This window comes from Catharus ustulatus, chromosome 5, assembly GCF_009819885.2.
Source record: "Catharus ustulatus isolate bCatUst1 chromosome 5, bCatUst1.pri.v2, whole genome shotgun sequence".
Classification (NCBI taxonomy): Eukaryota; Metazoa; Chordata; class Aves; order Passeriformes; family Turdidae; genus Catharus; species Catharus ustulatus.
Window position 1 is genome coordinate 36,400,293 of NC_046225.1, and position 21,110 is coordinate 36,421,402.

Sequence of the window (21,110 nt, forward strand, 5' to 3'; positions counted from 1 at the left end):
TAGTTTGCTCTAATCCTTTTTCATTATGATTAGAACTTTTTTTTTAAAATTTGATTTCACACAGAGTTATTAGCATAACATAATCTGTTGCAGGATTGTCTTGGGGATCATCACAAAGAAGAACATATTAGAGCATCTCGAGCAACTAAAGCAGCACGTCGAACCCTTGGTGATTAGATATATCAGATCTCATAATTAGACACATTAGAAGTCAGGAAGCATGAAACTTGTGAACTGTTCCGGGCTTTTACAACATCAGCTGAACAACAAAATCTTATGCTCTAAATTTTTATTAAATTTTAGATGTGCAAAATCCTTTTGTAGAAGCTGTAAATGTGAACATACTGTTAGTCACAACATTAAAGGAAAGTAAACAGTAAACTTTCTAATATTTGTGTTGTTGAGATCACATCGATCCAGATGGTTGATCTCTTGAATTCCCCAGGTGGGAAGGCTTGCAGCTAGGAATACTTTTTCCCTGCCTAATGCAAATTAAGGTTTTCTTATATGCCAATTTCCTTTTCTGATTTGGGCAGCTTTAAATAGCTGTTAAATAGCAAAGTATCACATCTTTTGAGAAGCAACGATAACCATGTTTTAATTGCATCATTAGATCTTCCCTGTAATCCCCCTTTATCAACATGATTTTTAAAAAAATCTTATTTTTAAGCAAAGTCCTGTGATTTTATGTAAAGTCTGTGATTCTGCAGCTGTTACCTACAGCAGTCATTTTACTCCTTTACAAAATGTGCAGTGATACCAGCCAAGTAGCCTGCTACTAGCTTACTTGCTAGTGTTGACTGTTGACTTCAGAATCTAGACACAGTTTTAACAATGATGTTGTGAACTAACCCCTTAGATAGGTGGTACACTTTGTCTTAATTTGGACATGGTTTGCTAGTTCCATGTCTACTAAACATACCCACCGTATTTAGCTGCTTATGTGCAAAACATGCTAATTATATTCTCATTTTATGCTAATATTTCACAAGTATTTCATGCGTCCTTTAATAAGACAAATTAAAATGTACTAACCAGAATAAAAAGGGCAGCAGCTCATTCATTCTGCTCTTTGCTTCTCTTGTGATATTATCCTTTTGGACAGTCTCACTCTATTTCGTGTTTTGCAGTTATAGTTTTAAGAGACCCTGTCATAAGAGCACAGTATCTAAATTGGAAAACGAAAATTTTATTATTATTTTTTTTTTCTAAAGCCATGAATTGCAAAAATTAATTAACTGATATTTATTATACAAAAGTTTCATGGCCAGTACAGTGTGCTCCTATGAATACATTGAATCTGAGCCAGTGTGTCAGACTGGAAGGATCCTTCTGGATCTGGAGGGGAGTTTGAATTGCTTGATTTGGGGCCATCAAGCACTGCATCACTTCTGATGGCAAGGTTGGAACACACCTCCCGTATGAAATGGGATCACTATCACTTCTTATTCATACCTCTCTTTTCTTTGTCCCTCTTTGTTACTTTTTTGTTGGCATATGCTAATCAAAATTTGATTTTTGTAGAAACAAAAAGTTAAATAAAAATTGTAATGGGCTTTATCTGTATGACTTGTATTTCATTAAAATGGACTACAGCTGTCAGAGACCATCTGATATGGTGTCTCAGCATTGCTGTGTTTTGTCAAACTGGTGGTTCCTCAACATTTTGATAAATAAAATGTTTCTGTTTAAGTAAGAAAATCAGGCTGTTTACTTTTGCTGTATTCCTGTCAACAAAAAGGACTTGGCTACAGATGTGTTCTGCTTCATTATTGTCCTGCTTGGATTAATATCAATCTTCCATTTATCCTTTTCAGGCGCCTCCTTGGCATTATAACAAAAAAAGATATCCTCCGTCATATGGCCCAGACGGCAAACCAAGACCCCGCCTCCATAATGTTCAACTGAAACCCATAGCTGAGGAGAGAGAGGAAACAGAAGAGGAGGTTCATTTGTTGAATAGCACAACACTTTAGTCTGGGGAAAACTTCTAAAGTGAGAGACGAGCTGGGTTTTTACGTAACAGTGCTGCTGGCAATCAGGAGTCAATCTGGGGGAGCATGTGGCGAGGAGGAAGGCTGATGGGCATGTGGGAAGGGAGAGCTGCTGTCCTGCACTGGATGCGTCCTGAGACATCAGGTCTGCCATGATAGTGCAGTGGGTGAGCCGTGCAAAGTGGTGCCATTCTCCAGCCCAGCCTGGTACTTCAGCATTGAAGAGATGTGTTACTAATCCCTGTTTCTGGAGGGATTGTTCTGAATTGAGCCATCTCGTGGGGACTGAAAGGTCTCGCCCTTTTTACCATTGAAAACTGTTGTGTTAACTCATGAAACGTATTAACTATTACTCGTCACCTTTCTACATTCCAGAAGAGCTTTATTTCTCTCTCTCCTGAGCCGTAACAAAGCCTCTGTAAAATTGGTGTGCCCTTTTGAAGCAGTTGTTTCTCATATTGAGATGTACTGTGAGTTACTGAGGTGTGATCACAAGAAGGGAGGTTTTTCTTGTGCCATTAAATGTGTAAGTTCGTACATCACGAAATGCTTGGGGCAGTGCAGATCCACTGCAACAAAACCAGATTGAACAGGTAATAGTTTGCAAGAACCATGTGAGTCTTCTTTCAACCCATGTGCTGTCATGATATGAGAAAACTAAAACCAGATGAAACCAGTACTTTGCTGCAGAAAATATCAATAATGAGACCTGGTCTTATGCAATTTTTGTATTATTGAACACACTCTGATATATACCAATGTTGCGCAGTATAAGGAAAAATACTGCTATTCTACTAGTTTAAGAGCTGGAACAATTCTGTATATGTGTATCTGGTAAAAAAAATGCATGCTTCAACACTGGAGATCTTTTTCCCCCTTGTAAAATTTGAGAACGGTCATTTTTATTTTTTCTTCTCCACAAAAGACGTTCCACTGCTGACATGGTAGAAGAAATGTAATTCATAATTTGCACTAAATGTATATTATTTTTCTTGAAGTTTTACATTCCTTTATTTTATTTGTATGGATTAAAAAAATCTATTAAATATGAATCAGTTAATATCTCACATAACTAATTACCTTTTTAATGTGATTTTATAGAATAATTCATAATCCTCTGCAAATAATAGAGGATTAGCAAATGTTTACAACTAGATGAAGGGTTTCAAGAAAATGGCTTCTTTATGATCTAACATACATACAAGATCATTTCAAATGTAACTTTCACTGCCGTTACCTTGGATTTCCCTTTTTTTCTTTACTAGCAGATAACTTGGAACAGTAATAGTAGGGTTTTTATTTTAAAAAAACAAACCTGCAGGGTTTTAAAAGTAATAGGAGAAAGCAACTATTAGATTGCTTTTGACTCTTCTCACAAGTATATAAAGGTGTAAATTGTATGTAATCACACCTGAGCAGCAGGGCAGAATGGAATCAGTACTTGAAACTTTGGCAGGAGTTTAAAATTCAGCACCAACACACACATACTTGGATGCGAACTGACAGACCCCTAACTTTTATGTTGTTTTTGTTCCCTATTCATTTTATCAGACCACCACCAGAACTGCATGCAGAGGAAAAATGACAATATGCTATAAGCCTAAATTAGGGAGGAAAAAAAATTAAGAAATCTGGCTGACAAAAAATCATATTTTATAATATGAGGTTGGAGAAAATTTCTTTCTTTAGCAGTTATGCTCACAAGACTGCAAAAAATGGCAAGAATATAAACACTAAAGTGTAGTGTAATAAATATCTCTAAGGCATTCATCACAGTTACCTCAAACATCTTTATTCACAAAGTACTCAGTATGATTTTATCTTGAGTACAATAAGACAATGAACCGAAATTCTGGCACTTTTGGTGAGCTGCACAAAACTGGCTGTGCTTAAGTAAGTGCACTGTTGGATTTTAACTGATTTTTCTTAGTAAAAAACCTGCCATCTACATTTTGTCATCTCAGCTCTAGCAGCAACTGGAACCAGTCAAAAGTGAAATGTACCAGGGCAATCACAGTGTTCAGGCCTGTATTAGAAACAGGTTTGGAAATGAAACAGGGAATTGGGTGATGTAAAAATGGCAGCATAGCAACAACCAGCTGTACTCTTCCATGTGAAGTCAGTGCTAGTTAAAAATTTGCTGTTACATTAACATAAGCCTGAAGAAGAGGGAGCTTCACAAAGAGCAGAATTTGGCCCATTTACAGAAGGCAGCTCTGGAAGTTGTGACACTGATGTCTGTTGTGTGATTTTTTTTTCTACAGTGGAAGAATACAAACTCACTACAAATACAAAAGTCACTTTAAATCAGTTTGAAATCTCTGCCATGTCTGATGTTATTGTAAAACACTGTTGTGTGTACTGTATTAACTTGCACCCAATTCTATAGACCACTGTCTAAATTAAAGTACAGTTCACACTCCTGCTGTTTCATTTCTGAGTGGATCCTGAGTGGTGCACATAAATCGTGCATCTCTGTTTACTCTTCTTAACCTGCTGAGCTTTCCCTGTTGACATTTAAAATGTCTTCTGGTAAACATACAGTAGAGGTTCTGTTAATGAAGTATGTGTGCCTGTGCTGTGCAAAAAAAAAATTTCTAACGTGAAACTTGCAGCGCCTTATTCAAGTAACTAATTTTAAAATTAAAAAAAAAAAAAGGTGGTTGATGGGAGGGGGAAAGTGTCGGCATTTTTTTATTTTTTAAATCATTCAGATACTGGTTCATGAAGAATGCATTCTTTGTTAATCTGTGATGTTGCCTAGAGCTGTATTTAATATTGATCTTACTGTTTTTATTTATAATAGTGTCGTAGAACTGCATATCATTACAGTAAAAATTCTTACTGTGATGATTTAATCAAGCATTAAAAACTTCTGTATGACCATTTGTTGTTCTGTCATGTTTTCTCATTGTTTTCACAGACTAGATTTGTGTTGATTTTTGCATTTATTTTCCCTCAGAGAAAAGTAACAGCCAAGAATTTTACATACCAAACTAGTAAGAATATTTGATGAAAAGAATGGAGTTTAGGAGATGCAGTATTTACACTGCCTAGCATTTGGCTGCAAAGCAGTAGCCAAATCAACTCCATCAACGTGATCTGCCTTAAATGCATATTTTGGAAAAATACCCCACCTTAAGATTTTGTTTTAATTATAAAATTAAAAACAAAATCTTTCTTATTTAAAATAGTTAAAAGTGGATGATCCTTTTATTGTCTAAAAGCCATCTGTTGATGATGTACACATCACAGAATGGCTTGGGTCAAAAGGGACCATAGAAATGACCTCCTGTCTAGATCAGGTCACTCAGAGCCCTATCCCATTGAACACTTAGGGGAGGTACATACCCATCCCTCAAAGGGCAACCCATTTCAATATTTCATCACTCACATAATGAAAAATGTCCTTTCCCTATCTAGCCTTTTTTAGTTAAGACATTGCTCCTTGTTCTAATGCAGCAGGCCCTGCTAAAAAGTCTGTCCCAGTTTAATGATACATGCACGAGGCATTTTGCAGCTGCTGTAACAGATTTCCTTCTCCATCAGGGGTTAATACATGAATATGGATGCCCAGTCTCAGGTCCTCATTTTTACAGATGTAAGTTCATATTTAAGTAACAGTTAAAAAGCTGAATTTTTAAGGTACCCTCCAACTGAAACTGATCAAAGATTCTACTTTTTTAGTACTTACATGACTTACAGGGCCTTAATATAAAGGGCTCCTGTACTTGAAACATAAAAAGGAGAATGAATAAGATGGGAAGTACCTAGGTTTTTTATGTATAAAACAAAACTCTAAGCCTGTGAATATGTTTGTGCTTGAATAATTGGGACATTAATATGCTGAGTGAAAGGGGTGAAGTTGTCACATTCACACAGTAGATGTGGCATGTGATTACCTTTTGCATTTGAAACTCACAATACTTTTGCAGCACTTTAACCTACATTGTACCTCCAATGCTCCCTTCTACCATAAAGTAACATATAACTGACAATCCTTTGCATAAAAGAGTAAGGAATGACTTACATTTGAGTATGATGCTAGTGGCCTATAATCTATATCAGTAGTAATTAGTATTGCTGTCATTAGTACTGATGTGAATTGCTACAGTGGAAGTGAAGGCACTGGATGGTGACAGGGCTGTTGAGTAAGAGCAAATGTTACCTTCCAAACTTACTTGTTTCTGGACTGTTACTTTAATCAATTAAACCACCCAAGAGCAACAAGAACACAGAACTGGAGTCTAAGGGCCTCCAAAACAATTAATTTACACTTTGTACAAAAACATTTGGGTGTATTTAAAACTAGAGATGGCTTCTTCTGATTAGGAAGGTAGCAACCACAGTGGAATTCCTAATTTCTCTTGTAATGTCAGTTAGTATTTCCTTCATCCCATTAGTTTCTTCCCACCTGAGCCAGTTCCAGCAATGTAAAAGCAGGGATAGTGCTTTGCCACAGAAGGGAATGCTTTGCCTGAGTGGTGGGACACAGCTGGGAAGCACAGAAGGGCAGAATCATCACCTAGAGCAGGGACATGGGGCTCCGTTCGCATATGGCACAGGCAGGCGGTGACCGAGGCACAGCGGCCCAGCCCTGCCGTGAGTCGCTGGCATGGTGCCTACAGGTGCTCCGAGCAAGGGTGGGCTCGGCCCGCTATTCCCCTGCTTCCTTGGAGCCCCAGTCCCGGCCCGGATTCGGCTCCCGGGGCCTGCAGGGCAGGACCAGCCCCGTGTCAGTGCCCAGCGCCGCTCCCCGCCCGGGCCCGCCCAGCGCAGCCATCACCGGGAAGCACGCGTTCCTTAGAAAACCTTTACTGACCGCAGGAGACACCGCCGCCGAGTACAAAAAGATCCACAGACACACACACAAAGACAAGCCCGGCCCTGGGCGCCTGCAGCCCCCGTGCCCGGCTCAGGGCACCAGCTGATCCAGGTCCTCCTCCCGCCGGTTGCCCAGGTGCTGCTCGATGATTTCGGCAAAGAGGTTCCTCTTCAGCAGGGAGTAAGCCAGGGGTAACAGCTGGCCCACCATCTTGTGGAAGTACTGCAGGACAGAAGGGAAAACAACAAAGCCACTGAGGCCGAGGGCGGCTCTTAACTCGGGGAGCAACCCCACCCCCTGGCTCTGCCCCATTCAAACTGTGCCCTTCAACCCTCCCAAAATGGCTGAGCACAGCCTCATGCTACAGCTGTGACAGCCACAGCAAGGGCAAGCAGGGGTGCCCAAGCTGCCCCAGTGAGAGACAGAACTCGAGTGCTAGCAGGGCAAGAGATGATGGTCCCACTCACTAGTCTCATCCCACCTGGCCGTTCACGGAGATTGCAGTGGTACTTACAGTAACAATTTAAGCACTTCAAATGTATAAACATCAGAGCATATTTAGCATTTGCAACCATTATTGTACATGTAAGTCCATTGTATCTCTCAAACAAAGGGGAAAAGATTCAAGTCCTTTTCTATGTCTTGGGCTATTTTTTGAGCACATATAAATTATATATGTTCCTTTTCCAGTTTAAGTAAAGGTGGCCCATCCACCTCAGACAAATCTGGTAAAATTGGTCCAAATCAGGTGGTAATTGACACGTTATGAAATTAAAGGTCCTGTTCCTACTCACTATCTGCTACCTAACTGGCTTGTGGCTAACCTACATCCCTGTCTTAGTTTATTTAAATACATAAAGCAAACTAGCATGTTAAAAAAGAATACAAAAATACAACCATAAACTACAAGGGTTTCACAAAATAACCTAAAAAAAAAAAACCAGCTACTTTGCATTGCATAATTTTCTGGCCTTACTGGCAAACATATGTACAATGTCCACAGATGACAAGAATGCTGCCGTGGATAAAGTCCTTGCAATTTTCTCTTGCCTCGACTTGGAGAGGCCAAGAGCTCCCAAAAGTTCAAAGTTACCCTGGTGCAATTTTCCCCATGCTCCATAAAGTCAATGTCCTTTGCGTTGGTGAAGTCTTGTACCTCTGATCAGATAAAGGGTCAGTGTTTCTCTGGCTCGGTAAGCAAAGGGACAGGAAGACTCCAGCAAAAACTGGAAAACAGCTTCAAGCAGGAGCTCCAAGACAGGCAAGGACCTAACTAAGCAAAACTTACATGTGAAGCCACTGTTTCTTCTGTTTACTAAACTAGAAGATGAAGGTTTCTAATTCTAGAAAACAGCTGCAAAGTTACAGGTGTTTAAGGTACAGTGTAAAATGGACAAGACACATGACAGTACTATAAACACAATTTTTCACTGCAGGACTTTGTCAGTGGTTAGTATAATGTCCTGAGAGGCACAAAGCATGGAAGATAAAATATTTGCCTCCACCTACTCAGAAAAATGGGAAGAACCCTTTTCTTTACTGCCCTTCCAGTTGTAGAAAGGATTTAAGCAGCTGAAGCAGCCTAGTCTGTGAACTGTGAAAGGTCTCTAAATGAGCAGGATATCAAAGGAAAATACCACTCATTTTCAGATGCTGTACGAAACTTAAGAGAGCAGAGCATGAAATCTTAGAAACACATTAGTAATTTAACTGTGTATGGCAAGAGCAGTCAGTTTTCATGAATTTCAATGGCTAAATATTTTAACCAGTGTTCAACACAGCTCTTTTGGGCCTACATTTAGTATTGAAAAACTTATCTTTCTCAAGATACTCTGGAGCATCACTTAACCAATACTAGTTTTGCTAGAAGCAGCTGCTTTGCACGGGTGTTTTATGACAATCCATTCATATTAGGTTGATGTTGCCATTTTCTAGCCATGGACTGATTACAGTCATGACCCTTTTCATGAACAGGCCAATAGCTAATACAGAACAAAAAGCATTAAATTTAATGTGTAGCAAGTGCTCTTAATTCAATCCCCTTACTGATGATATTTATTCACTGTTAGCAGAGAACTAGGGAACAGACTCCAGGTGGGAGGTGCCCTGTGCAGTACAGCCAGGCAGCTGACCTGAGTTCAGTTCTTTTAGCTGGGGTTACTGCAAACATCAGGCTGCTTCTTGATCTGGTTGAGTATGGGTTCCTATACACGCAGCTGGGGACAGGGGACTCCAGCAATTCAGTGCATTTGAATCAGGCACTTTACACTCCATTTCTGAATTGCAGGATTGGACTTTCATACACACAATTTTAAATTAATGTGGAATGATGTTGTGTGACTTTTTAACAGTTTTCATGAATTAAGAATATTCCTGTAGACCCTCACGATTCCTAGGGATAGTTAATCTACAGCAGAACAACTTCTAGTCCATGTATAAAATAATGTATAATTTTGTGAAGTATGATTTTTGCAATACTCACATGTGATCCATAGCAAAATAGGTCCATGCCCAGCTCGTATCCCATTCCATAGTCACATTCATCATTAGCAAACTGAACAAAGGTCAGCATTTCTTGAATGGGTGCAAAGGCCTTTACTCTCTCCTCATCAGTTGGAGCATCAACAATGGCCTTGCAAATTTTTTTAAGATTAGCTGCAAAAAAAACAAAAGCAGATATTAAGATGTTTAAATAAAGAAATTTAATATTGCACAGAAGTGTTCTGTGGCAAAGCTATACCCATGTGTCATGTTTACACTCTGAACTGCTGGTGAAGCTTCCCCCTCTCCTTAAAAGCTTATTCTTGCCCCATGCCCATCCCTCTCAGTTCCTCACAAAGGGAAACAAGCATTCGTGATGAAATTACATCAAGGAACTGATTCTGGTTAAAACAACATTAGGAGAAGAGGGTGGATAAGAAATAAACCCACACATGTCTGAATGTAGATCAGCTTTTTGGATCTACTTCCTGCATGGCTTTGACAACTCAAAAGAAAAGGTCATCTAAACTACTACTTCAGGCATTCTTTTCTCAGATTTAGCATGTTTCATTGAGTCTCATCTGGTTCCTTTAAAGACAATAATTTGAGGTCAAGTGTGATGGTTAGGACTTCTATGTTTTACCTCTACCACTGAATTTTTTTAAGTAGAAAGCATGAATGCAGTTTGCTTTTCACTGAGGGTTGCAAAAAAGCAGAAGCATATAGCAAACAAGATGTTTACCATTTGTTTCAGGAAGTTCTCTGTATCCAACGTCATTTTTGTCTACAGGAACAACTAGGCCTGCTCCATGAAATGCTTTGGTCACCACCTGAATAAAGACAGAAAATGGAACATAGCACCATAAGACAGTAATGTGACCTAAAAATAACTCACCTCATTAAACACTAATACCTTAAACACTAACTGCTGGTGGTCAAACATAATATGGTGTTCTAGATCCAGGACATCAAACTTAGTTTCAAATTACACTGCAGTTCATTTCAAGTATTGAAGTTTGAAATAACTGAAAACTCCATTTCACTCAAATTCTGAAATCTAAGAACCCTTGTAGTCACTTGTGTTGATTTGTACTGCATTTGTTTAGTCCTCTCCTACCATAATTGTTTTTGATACGGATGATCATAACAGATTTTTTGCATCCCTATCATCCTTAATGGTCCTTTTTCTAACACATCCAACCCAACTATTTAGAACAATCTTCCACTTAAAGCAGTTTTCTCCATGCCATCTATTTGTTTCAGTTTTCAGACTACCGTGCTTACTGGTTTATTCTGGTGGTGGTTTGTTCTTTTTGTTTTACTTTTAATTGAATGCCAAGCTATGACTTACAAGAGTAAAGTGTTTTTATTAAATCCTATTATTTGGAACACACTTATATAGTAATCTTCCCTCGCTTGAAGTTTTATGGAGAGCTGATTACTTCTGGAAATTCCTAATAAAGCATCCTTACTGACTAGAAAGATGAAAAAACATGAACAGGAAGGAAATGAAAAAAATTTAACAGAACTTAGTTCTCTCCAGTAGATGAGGAAAGTCATACTTTCTTATCTCTCTGTTTCATCTTCGGGGTTTTTTGTTCCAGAGAATAACCCAGTTCTTTTGCTGTTCTTGTTAGCTTTTCATCTATGTCTTTCAAAACAGCATTTTTCTTTTTATCAGCCACTTCCTTAAGTTTTTTTGACAAAAATAATCTGCGAACAGATGAAACACGTCAACAAAACAAAAAAAATTAATAGCCTTCTAAACATTAAACCTCTACATCTTAACAACTAAGATTAGCAGTCCTGAGTTCATTCATACAGAGACTTGAAAATGCAAGCCTCTTAACAAGTGGAAAGAAAATAGTTTGGCACAGCTAGTACTTGGGTTTTTCTTATCTGTGTTACAATCTAGTTTATGCAATCTGCATGTGCTGAAGGTTCTCCCATCCTCAGTAACTGTTCATCTTTCTATCTTAAGAATTCAGTTTGCTGTTTCCATGCCATATACACCATTTGTCACCCAAGTCATGCACACAAATACATATTTATGAGTTTCCCCATGGTACTTCCAAAACAAATGTCCTTGTTTAAACTCTGCACTGCACAAGGGCTCTTTTGCAGAAGCCACTCCAGTCTGCTTTCACTGACTGACACGTGTCTGTCCTTAGAGAGTTTTCCATTTTTAACTGGCATGGATGAGATCACTTGTTTACATTCCTGACACAGGAACATGTAAAGCTCCATGAATCAGACTGAACTACACATCCATGTCAGTGTTATCCTGCCACAGGGAAGAAATGGTACTTTTAGATATTAATTATATACAAAAAGAATGCTTTAAGTAGGCAAGAACAAGAGCCAGATGCTATTAATCTACTATGATACTCAGATTTTCTTCGCCACTGAGATGCCCTTTCTCTACTTTTAAAAAAAAATATTTCAACATACCACATACCCAGTGGATATTTTTTCCAATTTAAGAGCCTGTCACTGCCAATGTATTTATGGAATGGCATAATTAACACTTACCTATTTTAGTTCTGAAAGGAAAATACTGTCAAAAAGCCTACAAAGGCTTTTGAGAGAATCTTAAAAACTTGCCAGCAGGGGCAGAAAAGTAAGTGAGGGTTTCTTAAGAAAGACATATAATAAGTTAGTTTCTTATTCCACATCCCACTTCCCAATTAACTATTTTTCTCTATTTTCTTTATAAATAGAAGTAAATATGAACCTACTTGACTGCAGCAAAGACATTATCACCAACTTGTGAAATCACACAACCCTTCTTAGCTTCATTTGCACCAACCCACACTGGGAGCTCATCTGGCACATCCCTATTGATGAAAAAGTACATACAAAATAGTCAAGCTGTATCCTTTGCTCCTATTTCAAAGTAAAACTAAATTTGCCTCCTCACCATGCTGCCATCTCCTTCAGAAGCCTACCAAAAAACACCCATAGATCTAAAGCTTTAAAATCCTACAGCAAGCCTTGAAAAGAGCTTGCATCCATACAAGCAAAGAGAATGCACATCCCTTTTTGGTAACTTGATTTTGTTCCCAGTATCATGGCAAAATTTAAAGATTAGTGAATGAAGGTGCTCTGTATGGCTGGAGGAGGTAGATTATAAAATATTTAAATCTAGTCTTCAACTCCTGTTCCTGTCATCTTTTTTAATAAAAATATGAAGCTATGTGTAAATATCCTACTACAAAAAAAACCTCTTGTTTGGCACTAGCACACAAGTTATGTTTCATGGAAAGAGGACAAAAGCTATGCATAGTTGTAGTGGAGCACACAGGAAATAAAATACCTGAAATATCCCATGTGATACTGTGTTCTGCTATCCCCAACAAGTATAGTCTGAAATTCTGGGGGATCATAGAAGAATCTCCAATGAAGATTGAAGTTCACATCTGTTGATTTTGCTTTTTTGTGTTTTCCAGCAATAATATCATACGGTCCAACCAGCTTAAGTCCAACACTTGACACAAGTGCATCTGAAAAGCAAATCATGAATCAGATGCACACCTAGACTAGGAATTGGGCCCATGGGAATCTCTTCAGGTTTAACAAGACCAAGTGAAAGTTCTGCACCTGGAAAGCCCTGGTATCAACACAGGCTGGGGATGAACAGATGGGAGAGCACCCCTGCCCAGAAGGACTTGGGGGTGCTGGTGGGTGAGAGGTTGGACAAGACCTGACAATGTGCACTCACATCCCAGAGAGCCAAACCTGTCCTGGGCTGCATCCAAAGCAGCATGGGCAGCAGGGCCAGGGAGGGGATTCTGCCCCTTTGCTCACACCCCACCCGCAGTGCGGCATCCAGCTCCAGGGTCATCAGCACAGTTGTGGACCTTTTTGAGTGGGTCCAGAGCAGGGTCATGAAGATTATCAGAGGTCTAGAGCATTCTCCTATAAAGATGGGCTGAGAGGGTTGGGGTTGTTCAGTCTGGAGAAGAAAATGCTCCAGGGAGTGTACTGCAGCCTTTCAGTACTTTAGGTATTGAAGGTAAGGACAAACACTTTAGCAGGGCCTGTAGCAAGAGGACAAGGGGTAATGGGTTTTAATTAAAACAGGATAGATTCAGACTAAATGCAAGAAAAAAAATGCCTTATGATGCACATGGTGAAACACTGGTTGCCCAGAGACATGGTGGGTGACCTAGAAACATTCAAGGCTGGGCTGGACTCAGCTCCAAGCAACCCGGCTTTGTTGAAGATGTCCCTGCTCAGTGTAGGGGGTTTGACAAGATGACCTTTAAAAGGTCCCTTCCAACCAAAACCATTCTATGACTCAAAGATTCTATCATTTCTAGAGCACATAGGGATGCCAATTCTGTTATATAATAAATTTGGAGAGGTTGAAATCCAGATTTAGTAGTGCTTACACTGAGTTACAGTCTTTTCAACCTCTCATCCCACCAGCAAGGAGGCTGTGGGTGCACAAGCTGAGAGGGGATGCAGCTGGGACATCTAATCCCAACTGACCAAAGGGATATTCCATGGCATATGGGATCATATCCAGCATGACAAAGACTTGCTTTCTTGGAGATGTTTGAATACCTGCCTGCACATGGGAGGTGGTGAATGAATTCCTTGTTTTGCTTTGCTTGTGGCTTTTGCTTTCCCTATTAAACTGTCTTTAGCTCAACCCACACGTTTTCTCACTTTCACCCTTTTGATTGTCTCTCCTGTCTCACCTAGGGGGAGTGAGGAAGTGCCTGTGTGGTGCTCAGTTGCTGACCAGCATTAAATTATGATACATGAGGAAACTTGAGTTCCATATTAAACACTTTAAATGCACCTGCAAGAAAGGCAAATCTAGACTACCTTTAGTCCCTTTACATTGCACAACTTGAGTAGTTACATTTCAGAAAGGTTGAAGTGTACGTCTTGGTGATTACAGCCAGTGTTTTAGTTTGCACTCATATAAATATCCTCTGAAACTGATGCTTCATTAAAATGCATCTGACCACCTTCAGTTTGCCTGCCTTCAGGCTGCTTTTGGGAGTGAAAGTTAGAAGACACAAAATTTAAAACCTCACCACTTGGTTTCTCAGGATCTAGTTCCTCACAAAACTTCCAAAACTGGTAGAAGTCCTCAGGCAGTCTAAGATGATAGCATGTTTCTGCTTCTTGGCAAAGACTATCAGGATTATCTGCCTGATTTGATCTTCTCTTCTTGACAGCTCCATTTTTTTCACTCTGTAGATTTAAAAAAAACAAACCCAAAAAACCAATTCAAAACAGGGTTTTTTAAGTTGCTTTTTGTCAGCTCTACCAATGGATTCTACGAAGCTTTTATAAATGTAAGTATTATATCCATTAGGACTTGTTTGTTAGTTAAAGCAGCATATCTACAGGCTAGAATGACTGTTTTGGACAGAACCCATTAAAAGTGCAGTCTGACAAATGCATTAAACATGTCTGAAGTAGCAAACTACCTCTTTGATAATAATGGGTCAATATAACCAACAGAAGCACTTCTGTTAGTTCATTAAGCACAGGAACAAGCAATCACAAAGTTTAATCTAATTCCACATTGCTTTAAAATGACCATTTTCAATCACACTGCAGATTGCATACAATATGTTTATATGTTTTACAGACAGATGAAAGTAGGAATATGACTCTGTCATATCAAATTAAAGAATACAGTAAAAATCCTCTATTATTTCAGATATTAGAGCTCTCTGCTATTTTAACTACTGTGTTATTCAACATCGCGACTACTGCAGTTTTCAGTGCAGCATTTTAAATGCAGCTTAAATGTGAAGCTGTTTTTAAAAATTATGTAACGTGAACTGAACTGAGGCAGGCTAAGAATTGATCCATATGGGCACACTCTACCGGGGAAGTAGCCTCAACCACCTCACTCCCCCATGCGTCTCCATGAGTTGGTAAGAATTGCTAGCCCTTCATTTGAAAGAATAAAAAAAAAAAAAAAAAAAAAAAAAAGGAAAAAAGAGAGGGCATTGCATCGGACACTTCATCTCTGAAGCGGGCCGCCGCCAAGTAAGCCTGTCGCGTGTCCCCGTTCCCAGCGCGGTCCCGCCGGGATGATGCGGCGGCCGGCGGGCCCAGCCCCACCTCATGCGCGGCGGTCCCCGCGAGGAGAACGGGGGGCCCTGTGACTCTCTCCAAAGCCACAGAGCAGAACAGAACGAGGGGCAAGGAGACAGAGGACCGACAGACACCACGAGGCACCCGCGCCGGTGCAGCCCCTCGGCGGCGGCCGCCCCCGCCCCACCTGCTCTCCGGCCGGTCCCGCCGCGCCGCGCGGCCTCCGCTTCCCGCCACCTGCCATGCGCTCGCGCTGCCCGCATGCCGCGCGCCCGCCGCCGCGACACGGCGCACTCACCGCGCCTGCGCAGCCCCGCGGCAGCCCGGCCCCGTGCGGCGGCCGCGAGGGGCGCTGAGGGGCGGGGGCCGCCTGCACCCCCGGCTGTGGCAGGCCCGGCGGAGCGGCGGCGGGGGAATGAGGAGGCGCGGATCACCGCGGATTGCGAATGCGGGTGGTGCTGGAGACAAGTCAGGAACTCACCGCCATGTTCTCTCAGCGGTAGATACACCGTGTAGATAAGCTTTCGAGGCTGATTTTAAAAAAAACCTGATTATATGTACCTGCGAATTCCTGTAACATGAGTTAGGGTGGTGTATTGGGATCAGAGGAAGAGATGACCTGAAATGTAGCCATCTCCTTCACAGATAAAGGCATAAGAGAGAGGAAACAATACAGGTTTTCTGCACAAAAAAAAAAAAAGCCCCATTCCCCTAATCTTCTCCTTCAGCAATTGACAGCTGCCAGGAATATAAAAGCATCACAGCTTCTGTTCAGTGAAAGAACCGAGGCAGCCGTGTGTGACATGCCCCAAGTGGGACACGTTCCTCAGTTAGAGCGGCCCCTGATCACGTTATTCAACATCCGCTTACACCGCTCCAGTGCTTTGCATGGGAGAGGGCTGGAAAACCGGTGGCACAGGAGGCGGCAGTGGGAAGCTGGATATATATAAACGCTTTTTGTTTCAGTAAGCGAGATCGCAGTGGGTTTATTTAAAGAAACATAACGTAGTTAAGCTACAGGAATTAGTGAGCTCACAGTGCCTACCAGAAAGAAAGATGCGTGTATGGCATAAATAAATACCGTGAGATCTTGTTATCCTGCAGTCTGTTAAGGTTTTAAATATTTGCTTTTGTATAGATTGTTAACTTAGGTCTAGGAATAAACTGCAGTGCATTTCAACCGCCTGACAGCTGTATGACTCACATAAAAGCTCGATGATGCTAAGGCAGGCTACACCATTCACTTTTAGGAGTTACACACAAGTCACAGGAAACTTTATCCTGACTGATGATGGTTCTGCTTGCACATAAAGCAGCGAGGCTTGCTATGATGTAGATGCAGAACAGCGTTGGCATCAAAGTCTCCTTTCTCAGATGGAAAAATTGTTGTTTAAATCAGCATATCTGTTGTTTGTTTACCAAAATCCTGCATACACAAGAAATATTAAATTTCACATCCAAACCTTGTTTAAGGATTTACATTTCATTGCCTGAGGCTAAGCAGAAACAAGGCACAAAAGCTTACTAAGAAACCACAAACCTAATTTTCTTTCTGAAAAGTGTCAAGAGTACTGGCCTGAGGTTTCTTTGGGAAATGCTTTCTAATATTGGCATCACTCATAATTTCTAGTATACAAAGCCTTAGCCATAGTGGAGGCTAGAGGAAATGTCACCCAAAGGAAAAATAAGTACAGAAAGTGAGCATGAAAGCATCTACCTTTACTTTGGATAAAGAAGAAAACAGCTTTACAAAGTTTTCCACCTTTAAAGAGATTGACTTTTGCTTCTTAAAATATTTTGCATTATAGTATTGAAACAGATGCAATGTAAGCTGCAAATAGATTTGTAGTGACTCCATTTTAGATATGCCAGAACACAAGGCACACTTATACTGGAAAGAATGCAAACTGACTAGAAAAATACTCGTACACTGACTTGATGCTAGTGCTAGGTGTCCAAAGCTTAACTTGGAGTGATTTTACCACTGAAGATACAGCTCATGAGCTTTATCAGTCAATCAATTTTGAAAATTCTTTTCTCCACACAAGCTATTAAAGACTCAAGAGAACCTTTCTTCTAGAACAGCCAACAGTTTGGAAATCACAGTAAAACTAGATTGGAAGAGATCACCAAGATCAAGTCCAGTCCATGCCCCAACATCTCAACAACACCATGCCACCAAGTGCCACATCCAATCTTTTTTAAAATACATCCAGAGATTGTGACTCCACCACCTCCCCAGGCAAAGCATTTCAGTACTTCATTATTCTTTCTGTGAAAAACTTCTAATATCCAACTGATATCTCTCTTGGGGCAGCTTGAGACTGTGCCCTCTGATTCTGTCACCTGCTGCCTGGTGAAGAGTCCAACCCCCACCTTTCAGGGAGTTGTAGAGAGCGATAAGGTCACCCCTGAATCTCCTTTTCTCCAGGCTGAACAGCCCCAGCTCCCTCAGGGAGCTTGTGTTCCAATCCCCTCACCAGCCTTGGATGTGCTCAAGCGTCTCAATGTTCTTCCAGAACTGAGGGGCCCAGACCTGGACATAGTACTCAAGGTGTGACCTCACCAGTGCTGAGTACTCCTGCTGGCCACACTATTCCTGACACAGACCAGGAGCCATTGGCCTTCTTGGCCACCAGGGCACACTGCTGGCTCATGTTCCATCAGCTGTCAACCAGCACTCCCAGGTCTCTTTCTGCCTGGGCACTGTTCAGCCACACCATTCCCAGCCTGTAACATTGCAGGGGGTTATTGTGGCTAAAATGCAGAACTCAGCACCTGGACTTATTAGACCCCATCCCATTGGATTCTGCCCATCCATCCAAATGTTCTAGATCTCTCTGCAGAGCCCTCATTCCTTCCAAAAGATCTACACATGCTCCCAGCTTAGTGTCATCTGCAAATTTACAAATCAAAGGCTCAATGCTCTCGTCTATGTCATCAATAAAAGTATTGAAGAGAACTGGCCGCAGCACAGACCCCTGGGGGACACCACTGGTGACTGCTCCCCAGCTGGATGCAGCACCATTCACCACCACTCTCTGGGCCCAGCCATCCAGCCAATTCTTAACCCAGGACAGAAAAAACCCCCGACATAATTCAGGGAGGAGGATACGAAATGCTCTCCAGCTGAGAATCCTGGTCTCTTGACAGTTTCCAGGTAGGTACCCTAACCACTAGATTTTTGGTTAAGAGTACCAGTGTTTGGCCATATTTAAGATAAAATGTGATTTTTAAAATATTTTTGCGTGTGTATGTATATCGTGCAACTCAATCTTTTTATAAGTACCTTCCAAAAATTTTGGAGTGAGCAGCTCAAAAGAAATAGGTAAAGAAATGCCTAGTTAACTCATCCTGTCTTATCAGGCTTGGAATATGAGGCAAGTAGCTCAGTTCCATTAAGATCATGATGGTGATTGTGTTCAGAAAAGTAGCTTTGCACAGCTGGATAGATAAAAAGAGTATTTTCAGTTTAGATGTGTCTAGTCCCAGGTAGCAGCTGATGAGGTCTTTTCCAAACTGCAGTTTTGAGCCTGAATCTAAAGTATACACTTTAGATTCAATAGATTGAATAAACCCTTTCAGCTTCTCTTCAGTTAAGTCTACCCTCATTTGTTCTTCACTGCAGTGAGGAAATAGATTGTGGGATGCCACTATAGAGGCCACTAAATAAGAAACCCTAAGATAACCGAATCATTGTTCTGCGCACCATAGTAATTTTTTCCTGTCTGTGAACAAGTAGTAACTCCCTCTGTATGAGAAGGAAGAACAAGTTATTTGGAGGAGGATACAAAGTTCTGGATTTGAAAAGCATATGTAGTTTGACATTGGTAGTCATATTTTCGTTCATTCTGGTAACAGCCTGTAAGGCTGTAACAGGAAAGACTTTGTACAAAGAATAAATGGCTACAACAGAATTCATAATACAGTATTTTAAAGCCTCCCCTTCAGGCTGGAAAACTAGCCTTCTGTGTGTGTACCACCAGACTTCTGAATCAGGATAAACTGAGATTATCTCAAGATAATTACCTGCAAAGTAGCTTTGTCAAGCTCTCCAGTCATCAGTATGATTAGTCCCACTCTGAAGTGGGCCTAGTTTATTTTTGTTTAGATTATTGTTATAAATTAATAAAACAAAAAGAGAGGAACAGATTTTGTGAGAAACCACAGAAGTGAAATACATTTTCTTGAAACAAAGCTTTTCAAATCTGCTTTCTGAAAAGCTCTTGCAGATACTTCCTGTGTATACACACATGTGTCCTGATATATTTTATTTACCTCTTCAGGTTAGCAAGACTTTAATGGCCTATAAGTATTTTTCATCTTCTAATGTTCATTTCCAAGATTATTGTGTAATATCCAAAGTTACCAAAGTATGCCCCATGCTGTGCAAAAAGAACCACCAAAAAACAAACAAAAAAACCCCAACAAAAACCACTCAGTGCTGAATTTCAGAGTTTTATGGGTATTAATTATTGTGAAGAAAGCTTTCATCATTCAAAAGCCAGACCAAAGAACTTTATCAGCTGGTAGGTACTAGAAAGAAGGAAAGAAGACTTGCAGCGTTGTTGAAATCAGATTTTTGTTTCCTCACTGCCATTCACCGATTCTTTCATGCTCAGAGCTTTCCCTCAGAGCTCATTGCTTTCCTCCCACCCCTTAAAAGGTGATGATTTGCTCACCTGTGACAAACACCACAAGTAAATTAGGCTACATTAATCAAGATATTCTGTGCCGAGATGTTAGGGATCTTTAAGGACAGCGATCTCCAAGACAAGATATCTATCTAGTCTAGACTGCATTAGAAAATTAGATGGGATGCAATACATATGGTTCAGAAGCTATTTTTCCTACCTTTCGTCTTATACAGCTGAAAGGTAACTGTTTAGGTAGTTTCAAAGAGTACCTAAGCAGCAAGGGATACATGTGTTCAGTCTCCTTAGTCACCACAACATACTGGTAACTAGACTCTGCAGTATAAATGTAGATAAGAGATGGATATAGTCCTTCTAGATAGATATAGTCCTTCTGCTCAAGGACTAGTTTGTGCCAAAATTATAGTGCATTTCTCTTGACACAAGAGGGAGCCATTTAAATTCTTATTTAAAAAGCAGTATAAAGAATGAAGACAAAAATATCTGTATACATATGTGGCCGCATTGATATCCTTTCAATGTGGACATTTTATTTCTGAGCTCTAGATAATTTTCTTATTCTGTGTAATCACAGTGTATGTAGCATCTGCTAGATTTTTCTGTGTGCAGCTATGACACTGAGGGTGTACTGAATGCAGTGTGGCACAAATGCAGTGAAATTACACTACTTTAAAATACTTTTAACACTGCAGTTTATGTGATGGTTCTCAATAAATTGCTTTACAAAATTGCCAGCCTTGTTTTCAGGTTAAGCTTCACATAATCCTCAGATCACACAAAGCCTCTTGTTCCTTGGGTTATTAGCTTCTGTAGGGCAGCTCCACATTTTCAGGTTCACTGAAGGACACATCCTCCCTTTCATCAAAATAAGAATGAGCAGGAGTTGTGGACACTTTTCAAGGTCAAGGCCAAGATTTGTCGCTGGGAGGGTTGGGAAGTGAGCGGTGCTGCAGCAGAGCACAAAGACACACTGTGCCTCTGCTGACTCATCACCTCACTGCTGCTTGTGCTGACAGGTTGTCCTGGATCACCACCAGCTCCCCTTGCAATTCTGCAAGGAAGGCTACACACACTAGGATAGATGAA

General features: G+C 40.6%; 2 protein-coding genes across 7 annotated transcripts in view; one reads left to right on the forward strand and one right to left on the reverse strand.

Annotated features, from left to right (window-relative positions):
- CLCN3 (chloride voltage-gated channel 3) overlaps window positions 1-4,880 on the forward strand; it is a 71,716-nt gene extending 66,836 nt beyond the window's left edge. For 3 of the 6 annotated variants that reach the window (XM_033059481.1, XM_033059480.1, XM_033059483.2), the window contains one exon: window positions 94-1,701. In XM_033059481.1, the coding sequence (XP_032915372.1) occupies window positions 94-199 (106 nt within the window). In that variant the 3' untranslated portion in view covers window positions 200-1,701. Of the gene's footprint in view, window positions 1-93; window positions 1,702-1,817 lie in introns of those variants that run through there. The other 3 variants (XM_033059482.1, XM_033059485.2, XM_033059486.1) reach the window with 2 other exon arrangements.
- A 1,913-nt stretch (window positions 4,881-6,793) lies between these two features.
- LOC116996237 (histone PARylation factor 1) lies at window positions 6,794-15,634 on the reverse strand. The gene is made up of 8 exons (XM_033059487.2): window positions 15,557-15,634; window positions 14,352-14,511; window positions 12,617-12,803; window positions 12,039-12,137; window positions 10,863-11,013; window positions 10,043-10,130; window positions 9,302-9,474; window positions 6,794-7,041 (listed from the first exon to the last, which is right to left on the reverse strand). Exons 1-8 carry the CDS (start codon window positions 15,611-15,613, stop codon window positions 6,910-6,912), a joined length of 1,047 nt encoding a protein of 348 aa, XP_032915378.1. The 5' UTR covers window positions 15,614-15,634; the 3' UTR covers window positions 6,794-6,909.
- Between the last annotated feature and the right edge of the window lie 5,476 nt (window positions 15,635-21,110).